The sequence below is a fragment of the Pelophylax lessonae genome (assembly GCF_965119305.1).
Source record: "Pelophylax lessonae genome assembly, chromosome: 5".
NCBI lineage: Eukaryota > Metazoa > Chordata > Amphibia > Anura > Ranidae > Pelophylax > Pelophylax lessonae.
Genome location: NC_138772.1, coordinates 474,314,622 through 474,325,641, shown reverse-complemented (window position 1 = coordinate 474,325,641; position 11,020 = coordinate 474,314,622). Strand labels below are relative to the sequence as shown.

Genomic DNA, 11,020 nt, shown 5'->3' with positions numbered 1-11,020 from the left:
CGCCAACACATGCTGCGTTTGTTAGTGAAGGTAATAGTCTTTAAGAGAGCTTTAAATATTTTTTCTTAAGTTTTGGAAACATTTTAAAGTAGGTATTATCCCAACTTGGCTGCAAAAGTAGAAGTGCACTTTATTGCTTTAAAATGTAATTGCACCTTATCCAGCGAGATATCTCTGAAACCTCACAGCTACTTGTTAAAATCTTCTAAACTGGGCTTATGCATACATTCATTCCTATGGAGAGTTCATACTCGACCAGAACACGGTATGAACGCTCCAAAGGATTGAATGGAGAGCCCACAGGCGGGCGCAGCTAAAAGGGGTTTTGGCAAGTGGCTCTAAAGTTTTCCCAGCAATATCTCTAGATTGGACACAGATGAGAGACTTGCAGGGAGGCCATCTAAGGTGCAGTTGCACTTTAACTCATAATTTTAAACCAAGGGGTTTAATTATGTACTTTTTATGTTTGCAGGTGTAAACTCTTAAAGATGGCAGTAGTAATCCGTTTACAGGGGCTTCCTGGTACTGCTGGTTCAGTTGATATTCGGCATTTCTTCTCTAAACTGAATATCCCTGATGGAGGTGTGCACATTATCGGTGGTAAACTTGGTGAAGCCTTCATTATATTTGCAACAGATGAAGATGCCAGACGTGCTATGAGTCGAAATGGTGGCGTTATTAAGACTTCACACGTTCAGCTTTTTCTCAGCAGCAAGACAGAAATGCAACATACTCTGGAAATGAGTCGTAGAGGTAACAGAAAGCATCCTGCGGTACCACCTGGTAGTGACACATTTGGTGCAAAGAAAGGGGTCAACCAAAAAAAGTTTGACAAAGTCACCTCTGAACCTGTTGTGGACAACATTGGTACAAAACACAATGAAGCCTATGCAAAGAAGCATGACCGGAGAGAAGTGCAAAATAACAAAAATCTGGATACTGTTTATATGTTTTTGTTTGGGCTTCCATACAGTGCAACAGAGGAAGATGTCAGGAAGTTCTTTGCTGGCCTAGATGTGGTTGAGGTCCTCTTCCAATTGCGTAAAAATGGGCTTAAAAGTGGAAATGGTTATGTGAAATTTGGAAGTGTAAAGGATGCAAATGCAGCCCTTAGTCGTGATAATGAATATATTGGTGAAAGGTTCATTTCTCTTAAGAAGACAACTGAAGAGCAGTGGATCACTGCTGGTGGGCATGTAGGTGGACCGCATTCCAAACAACCCAGGAAACAAAGGTCAAGGTCCAGATCGCCACTAAATCAGCAGCTTTTTTTACACTTGAAGAATTTATCATATAGCGTGGAGAAGCAAAATATTAAGAATTTTTTGGGTTTGCAAAACCTTCCTGATTCACAAATAAAGTTCTTGCTTGACGGGCACCAGAACAGAACAAGAGAAGGCTTTCTCATGGTAAGAAGTGAGCGGGAGTTTGAAAAGTGCCTAGCTTTGAACAAAAGCAACTTTAATGGTCGGCAAATTATTATACATCCCATTCCCCGAAAAGAAATGTTGGATTTGATAGAGTCCTTTGAAAGTCGATCTCCTAAAGTGGAGAATTTCACTGGTGATTATCCAAGTAGAGACCACGCTCCCATTAAAAGATGTGTATACCTGAGGAATTTTCCATTCGATGTAACCAAAGCTGAAGTTCTGAGATTCTTGGCTGGATTTCCTGTACATGAAGATGATGTGTACTTGCTTTTTGACAGCAACGGAGTCGGGCTTGGGGAGGCATTGGTGAGGTTTCCCACGGAACAGCAAGCTTTTCTTGCTGAAAGTTTGAATCGCCAGCGATTCTTGGATACAGAAATCCTGCTGAGACGCATTTCTGATGAACAGATGAAAGAGTTTGGCGTCGTTGCTGATAAACCACTGGAAAATGTTTTGGCCCATTCACCAGTGTACAGAGATGAGTACAGTTTACGTGATCCTATTGAACGGTCTTATCCCTTGCATGATGATTTGGCTTATGGCCGTGGAGACTTTAGACGTTCTCCAGAAAGGTTTCAAGGCTCTAACCCATTGGATTTTATTGGTAACGATGAGCTTGCTTTAAAGTTTGACAGAGGCGGCCAAGGTGACATTGATTACTATCATTCTTTACCATTCAGTGGTCAAGGCAGGCCAGCAGGTGGTCTTGTACGTATGAAGAATCTGCCATACAAAGCCACTAGGGAAGAAATTTTAGATTTTTTCTATGGTTACAATATCACTCCTGAGTCAGTAAAAATCCAATATCACAAGGGTGGAATGGCAACAGGACTTGCCACAGTCTACTTTGACAACTATGATGAGGCCGTTGCTGCTGTTAATGAACTTAATGAAAGGCCCATTGGCACACGCAAAATTGGTTTATCGGTGTCATATACTAGTTAAAGATTTGAATATTTCAGCAATCCATTGTACTATTCAGTGAGATTTGGGAATATTTTTTAGATTTTTTTTTTTTTTTTTCCCTAATGGATGATCAGAGCATTCCTTATAAGCTGTAAATATAGTGACCGCATTTGATTTCTATGGCTGTATACTCATTTTCAATTAAAATGTTTTGTGTCCCCATACCTATGCCTGGGCATTTACTTGGTAAAGAAGCCATTGCAATATATCTGTAGCAGTTTTTTCTCTTCAGTCGAAGCAGACTTTGGAATTTCTTGATATACCGAAGTCTGAAATTGAAAGGCCAGCACTTTTTTTTTTTTTTTTTTTTTTTTTTTTTCTTTTGTAACCTCACTATAATTCTTCTTTTTGAAATTTTTACCTTTTTTTTTTTATATTTGCATGACAGTTGATCAGGCTCCACATCCCCAGTCCAGACATTGGACAGTTTAGAGTAAAATGTAGAAACAAAACATCCCTTGGAAAGCCCACTATGTTTCACCCAGTAAAGGGAAATCAGAATTTATGTATAGAAACGTCTTGTATTCATATTTTAAATATGAATATTAGAGACTGCTTAATTTGTATGGTTTGATTCTGTTTGTTTGGTCATGTAATTTTGTCCATTTAAATGTCATTGAGACCTAAATTTTGGGCTACCTGTCTTAGCTGTAATTGGACAATTATATTTATCTGTACATTTAAAGTGTCAAAAATGGTTATCTTTTTGACCATCCTATTTGCCCCGCCTCCTTTTTTTTTTTTTTTTTTAATGGTTTATTTTTTTTATAGGGTATGTTAAATGGATGATTTTTAGGTGATGGAAGATGTAGCATGGAAAGCTCTGCAAAGTGTGAAGGTTCTATTTGTGTAGCAAACACATTATGGTTAAGGATACAGTGAGCAAGAGATCTGGAAAGGTACAAACTATGGAATTCTCACATACAAACCTACAGGAGTCTTGGCAAAATGGCACACATCTTCCCCACTTTCAATTCCTGATATCTGCTTTCAAATGTCATATCTTTGTCAACACATAGTGATCTACTGTGAGTGATTTCTTGGTTTCTATCAGAAATGCAGTCGGACTTGGGGAAGCATTGGTGAAGTTTCCCACTGAACAGCAAACGTTTGTTTTCTTGCTGAAAGGTTAAATTGCCATTTCTTAGATATAGGAGTCCACCTGAGATGTATATCTGAACACATGAAGGAATTTGATGTCTTTAATGATAAGCCGGTGGAAAATACTTTGGCTCATTTACCTATGTACTGAGATGTATATAATGTACATAAACCTATTGACCGGTCTTATGCCTTGCATGGGGACTTGGCTTATGGTCAAGGAGATTTCAGAGGTTCACCAGAACGGTTTTGAGGCTCTAACCCATTGGATTTTCTTGGCCGAGAGGAATTTAATCAAAAGTTTGACCGGGGTGACAAGTTATATCGCTTACAATCTTTACCATTTTCATAGCAAAGGTTTCCAAGGTTTGTCAGTAGGTGCTATTGTACATTTGAAGAACCTGCCATACAAAGCTACTATGGAAGAATTTTTAGCTTTTTTTTTTTTTTTTTTTTTTTAATGGTTACAATATCACTCTGGATACAGTAGAACTCGATTCACCAAGAATGAAATAACAGGACTTGCCACGGTCTGCTTTGAAAACTAGGGTAATGCAATACCTGGTGTTAACGAAAATTTTGCTGTAAATCGCAGTGTCAAAAAGGTGATCTTTGACCATCTTAATGTACGTTCCATCCCCCATTCCCGCCGTTTTTTTTTTTTTTTACAGGTTATGTTGGGAAATCGGTTTCTTTGAAGACGTAGCATTGAAAGCTATGCAATGCGAGCAGGTTCTGGTTGTTTAGCAAGCACGTTAGGGTTAAGGATATCAGTTGACACGTCTTTAGGATGATTGCAATGGCATCTTCACACTTTTCAGTTACTAATTTTGTGATTTTTAAATGTTGCATTTTTCAATACTTAGTGATTTACTTTTGAGAGTTTTTTTCTTCCTCCTGCTTCCTTTACAAGCAAGACCTCGCTCGTTTGATATTTTCATGTATCTAGGATTCATGAAACACAGAAGTAAACGCATAACTCAGCTCTAGTTTTGAGATTTATTTTTTTCTTAACTTTTTTGCAACTAGCTTTAAGATACGTTTATGTATGATATCTTAAGTTGAAAGACTTGATGCAGGGCATGTGATTTGTTTAAATTGTTGGGTGCATGTGTTGCTTCTTTGAGTTTTACTGCTCTGATGCTGCCTGTGGTTTTTGGCTAAATAGGCATATTGAGGTAATCGGTAAGGCATAGGATGTGTTCAGTAGATCCTAATTTTAGGTCTTTACCCAGCATTGTTGAAGTTATCATGGTTGTATCAACAAAGTGGATGCTTTCCAAAGAAAAATTCAGCTAATGACTGAAGGCAGTGTATGCTGATTGGACTAACAAAGATGGGTGACTATGAGTCAGCAACTGAGCCCAACTGTGGAAAAGGAGGATTGCAAACACCAATTCGCGGCAGTGTATAAGATGTGGTGAATTCCACCTTCTAAAGAGGTTTTGGTTTCAGTGGCTGAGGAAAAACTGTACGTTTTTTAACTGGGGCAATATTATTTGTGGAGAATCATGTTTTCTGTTGACTTATGCTCCTGGAAAGGATGAGGATATGACACATCACAGGATCCCTCCAGCAAGGTCACATTAAAGGAGCTTTGGCTGGTTTATTACCACGTTTAGTTCCCGTTACCATTAATACACTGGCTTTACAGCGGAGTAATGCTCAGTGTCATAGTTCTAGGACACCACTGGTTAAATATGATGTCCTCTAGGCAATAATTTATTCTGAGAGCATATTGAATGTGAGCTGGCACACTGTCACCAATGTAACGTGCAACCGATGTGTGAATCATTGACTTGGAAATTGCCTAACATTCTAGCTTTGGGGTTCTTGCATTACTTTTTTGTGCTTTGAATTGTTTGGATTATAGTTTTAGAAATTGCTTGTTTCTAGTGGTGTAGGCAGTTGTCTCAGCATTGAGGAAGTGATGCTCTGAAAGCTCTTCAGAAATTTGATTGCGTGGGGTATATTACATATTTATTAAAACCTGGTACATATGCCTCCCTGTTTCTGATTGAGGCACTGCCCTGCTACCACTATTAAACTGTTCTACAGGTGACTCAAGCACAAGCTGTTTAATTTCAGGTTTAAAAGTAAAAAAAAAAACTTTAAGAATGTGTTGCAAGCACCTTGTTGTAAGCAGGATCACTTTGGTTTTCATTTTTAAATCCTACTACTCCATTCTATAGTTATTGGTTTGGTTTTAAAGGACTTCACCCTAACCTAATGAAAGTAATAATACGGATGCATGAACAAAAACGCTAATAAAAAACTAGTGATCGACCGATCGTTTTTTTTTTGTTGCCGATACCAGTATTTTGGCCAATGCATATCGGTATTGGCTGATATTTTTGTACATTAAAAAAACATTTTTTTTTTTTTTTGACAGGTACTTTTGTGGAGGGATCTTGGGGTCTAAAAGACCCCAAACTCCTCCTCTGCACTTAGAAGCATTCAAGACGCCAAGTTTGGCTGTGTTCATTTTTTTTATTTATTTTTTTTATCTGGCGCCAGGCGGTACCTGGAAGTGATGTCACTTTTTTCTCAGCGGGGGATCGATCTGCCGATTCCCCCCCCTGAGCAGGAGGATGACAGCTGTGTGCGGAGACACAGCTGTCAGGTCCCCATGCATCTCTATGGGGGAATCGGATGGGAACGGGACTGTCTGTCCGTTCTTATCCGGTCCGCTGGACGGATGGAAAATAGGGTTTCCATCCGTCCAGATTTGACAGATCGGATTTCAGCGGACGTGTCTCCGCTGACATCCGATGCCCCATAGAGATGCATGGGGTGACTGTTCAGATCCGCCAAAACAACTGACAGGCGGATCTGAACGGTCTGCCTGTGTGAAAGGGGCCTTATAGAAAATAGTTGCATGCTTTAGCTGATTGTTTTGTTCAGGGGAGAATAGAAAGCCTATACTCACTCACCCGGTCCTCTGCTCCTGCAGCAAACGGCAATTCCCCATGAGCCAGCAGTGAACTGTTCCTGACATCTGGACTTCCACAGCAGGACTGTGGCCCTGATGACAGCAGGAACAGGCCACCACACTAGACTGGCTGGATCAGGCTCTCCAATCTCCTGGGCAAAAATGAGCAATTAACTCTAGGCACAGCCCAGCTGCAAGGAAATAATTTTTTGGCTAGAGTTGGGCTTTAAAGAAAGCATTTCCTGAGGCTTGTGGAGGTTACAAATTGTATCAACATGTGTCCCCCTTTTGGAACAAAGATGCAAAAAGTGAGTCTGTCTCTACTCTAGAGTTATGCATCCTTGTTCCAGCTCTGTGCACTGATTTTTATAAACTAGCATCTGCAAAAGGGGCTCGGTAATGGTGGCCTTTAAAATGTTTGTCACATGCTTCTCCTTTCCAAATTCCTGTATTGTAGAGGCTGTAAGTAAAGAGATTCTACAAAGTAGATGTCACTGCTCCCAGCTGTATATTGTAAACAATATCCGAAAAGCATCATCTGGGAGATAAAATGGAAGAATAAATGCCAGCAATAAAAAAAAAAAGAGGAGGGGGGGCTGAATGTATAAAGGCTCTAACCTGTAAGAGTATTCAACTCTTTAGGCAGCCAAATAGGACCAGAAAACTAGGCAAAATATCTATTGGTGGTATAGTGGCAACTGTAAGGGTCCTTTTACATGGGCAGTGCGTATGTCCATTTTTCATCCCATTTTTTTGTGGATGAAAAACAGACATAATGCATTTCAATGGGATTGCGAATGACAACCCGCTGACATCTGATTTGCGTCCTTTCCGATCAGTTGCGTTTTTTGGAACGGAAGAGAACCCTATTTTCTTCTGTTTAAAAAAACGGAAAGGACTAAAAACTGATGTCAGCGGTGACATCCGCAATCCCATTGACATACATTATCTCCGTTTATCATCCGCAAACGGATGGGATGATAAACAGATATACGGAGCGGATGACACAAGTGTCGTCCGTGTCCGTAAAAAAAAAAAAAAAAAAAAGTGGAATGGATCAAAAAACGGTCCGCTCCGTGTGAAAGGACCCTTAAGCAAATGGTGGCTATAAGCATGTCCACTTCTGCCTTATATAAGGGAGTGTTTATCTCCATCATGGTGTGGATCCTAGACTGCTCATTCGTGGAGTCATCAAGCCACGCACCTGAGGTAGCCAGCCTTATCCAGGAGAAATTCTGGGCCAAAACCGAAAATGACTTTTTTCCCCCAAATTATTTTAAAATTGATAGAACAGGGGCATACACCTGTAGCTGCCACCCTGTCGCAGTATATGTACTGTGACGGGTTGGCAAGTGGTTAATTTTAGGGATGCGCCGAAACCGAAAATGCAGGATGCCCTTGGCCGAAAATTACTTTTTTTTTTCCCCCCCCAAATGATTTTAAACTAGAACAGGGGCATACACAAAAACAGGCAGCGACGTACACCTGTCGCTGCCACCCTGTCACAGTATATGTACTGTGATGGGTTGGCAAGTGGTTAATTTAATTACCAATGGTATTTGTATTATGCAGCATGAGGGGGTTAATGTATTGCCACTGATGCATTAGTGACCGACCAGTGGCAGTTAATTAACCCCTTTGTGCTGCATTAGTGCAACCAGTATCAGTGTTAATTAACACTGGTTGCACTGACACTGGTTGCACTTATGCAGCACAAAGGGGTTAATTAACTGCCACTGGTCGGTCACTAATGCATCAGTGACCAGCAGTGGCAATACATTAACCCCCTCATGCTGCATAATACTAAATACCATTGGTAACCTCGCCTCAGCCCCCCTCTTCCCGCCCGCCTGCCTCAGCGTCCCTCCCCATCCCAATGATGCAATCTCCTTACTCTCAGCTCCTCCTGTGTCCTTCCTTTCAAAAGATGTGCCTCTGGCCGGCGGCCTGCCTCCCGGTGATGTCAATACTACTACGATGTGCATGAATGAGCTAACACACCGGCTGGGCGAGCGGCCGCTAATAGCTATAATTAAGTGAGCCCTTCCCTGTCAGCGGAGATACCCACCTGACAGGGAGTGAAGGGCTCACTCAGTCACAGCTATTAGCGGCCGCTCGCCCGACAGCCCACCCGGTGTGTTAGTCCATTCATACACAGTCGCAGTGGTGACATCACCGGGAGGTGGGGTTTTTGAAACCTGCGCCGGCGGCGGCCATCATTAATTTTGGCATCTTTAACCCATTTTCGGCTGAAAAATTTTGGTGCACCACTAGTGTCACCATAACATGAGTCCATGCCACAACTGTGTGAGATTGCAAAGCTGCTTAGGCGCAGTGAGCAACACCGCCCGGAACAGACCAAAGGGGCGGCAACACACGTGTGGCCTAGCTTACCGACAAGGGCTGAGCCTGCACCCAGAGTACCCTAGGAGACCAGTGCCATGGAAAACCACATTGTGCATCAATACTATTAAATCCTAAAGACAATAACAAATACGACAAACTCAAAATATGTAAAAGCACAGTAATTCACACTAGACTGTACCCAAAGCTATTCACAACGGCAATAAGGGAAGATAAAATAGCTGGAAAAAAAATACACAACCAAAGGATGTATTTCATGTGGCCTCAGATCACTGAACATATGATTGCACCAAAATTGTCTCAACAGGATCCAAATGCTCAATCATGAGCCTATGCCACATTTTCACTGCTCTTACTGTGAAAAAGCCTGCCTTTCTGTATTTGGAGATTAAATCTCTTTTTCTCCAGACATAAAGAGTGCCCCCTTGTCCTCTGTGATGATATTAAAGTGAATAACTCAACACCAAGTTCACTATATGGACCGTTTATGTAATTATACATGTTTTAATCGCATTTTCCTCCCCCCCCCCCCCCCCCATCTCATCGCAAGAGAGAATAAATCCAGTGTCTCTGCACTTTCTCCAGTTCGCCCAATATCCTGTTTCTGAACTGATGCTCAAAACTGAACTGCATATTCCAGATGAGGTTTTACTAATAATTTGTACTGGGGCAAAATGATTGTCTGTCCATGTCTCTCAATCCAAGAAAGGATTGCTTTGGAAACTACAGCTTCTTATGATCTACTGGAACACACAGATCTTTCTCCACGAATGATTCCCCTAGTTGTACTCCTCCCCCCCCGCATGTATGATGCATGCATATTCTTACCCCCCAAGTATATAACTTTACATTTATCAACATTAAACCTCATTTGCCACATAGTTGCATTGAGGTCTGCTTGTAAATTGGAGACATCCTGTAAGGATGTTATTTCACTTCATAGCTTGGTGTCATTTACAAAGAGTGATATTTTACATTTAAGCCCAGACCATGTATTATTTATAAATATATTAAAAATCAAGGGTCCCAACACTAAAGCTTGGGGTATACACCACTATCAGGGAGGAGAAAATATTACAAGCTCAGTTTTAGACAGATTGAGCTTGAAGAAATGGTGTAATGTCCATACTGATATGTCGCTCAGTAAATTTGTGATATGTGAAGAGATTGAGGGGGTGAGATGGGGAGTAGAGCGATAGATCTGACTATCATCAGCATAGAGGTATTGGAAGCCCTGGGAGTTTAGCAACTGGCCAAGAGAGTTTAGATAGAGAATAGGAGGGACCCATGGACAAGGCCTTGGGGTATTCCAAGAGGAGTGGAGGAGATAGAGTTGTATGTGACACTGAAAGTGCACTGAGATTGGTAGGAGGAGAAGCAGCAAAGAGCAGGGTCAAGCATCGGGGAATTAAGTAGTTTATTGAAGAGGAATAAGTGGTCAACTTGTGTCAAGGCAGTGTAACGGGTCTAGGAGTATAGAGTAATGATCATTGGTTTTAGCAGTTAGGTCATTAGTGAGTTTTAGTAGGGCACTTTCAGTGGACTGTTGCAGGCAGAAGCTAGACCATGGGGGGGGGGGGGGGGGTGTAATCAAGAACGTTGATATCAGTGAGGTAGCCACTTGTACAGTTGTGGACAAGCCCTTTAAAAAGCTTGCAGGCACATGGGAGCAGAAAGTTGAGTCTTAACTTGTTCAAACAGGTGCAATGCAGTGCGTATGAATAAGTAATATAAATAGAAAACTCTAAAAGGGCATCAGTCGTGGCTTTACATTACGTTATACAACTCTACACTCCTGAAGAAGTGGAATATAGTCCCAGGAAACACGTGAATTTGAGAGCTCCACGGGTCCCCCAACCAAAGTGACTCCTGTCACACACACACATACACTATTTTGTCAAAAGTATTGGGACACCTGCCTTTACACGCACATACATGAACATTAGTGGCATCCCAGTCTTAATCTGTAGGGTTCAATATTAGGTTGGGCCACCGTTTGCAGCCTTTCACAGCTTTAACTATTCTGGGAAGGCTGTCCACAAGGTTTAGACCATTCTTTAAAACTCACATTTGTGACGTCAGGCACTGAATAGGATACATGAAAAAGATGCTCATGTCAGGAGCTGGAATTTTTAAGGAGCCAATAACCCAATTTCATAGACCTATGTTAAAATTCATGAATTTTAATAAGTTGGTTAAAAGTTTTAGAGATAGCAAAAGCATACAA

General features: G+C 41.2%; 1 protein-coding gene across 1 annotated transcript; it reads left to right on the top strand.

Moving 5' to 3' along the window:
* Window positions 1–447: 447 nt before the first annotated feature.
* LOC309557218 (RNA-binding protein 12B-B-like) lies at window positions 448–2,380 on the top strand. Its single transcript, XM_082259884.1, has one exon. The coding sequence runs from the start codon at window positions 489–491 to the stop codon at window positions 2,373–2,375; it is 1,887 nt and encodes a 628-aa protein (XP_082116010.1). The 5' UTR covers window positions 448–488; the 3' UTR covers window positions 2,376–2,380.
* Window positions 2,381–11,020: the final 8,640 nt, after the last annotated feature.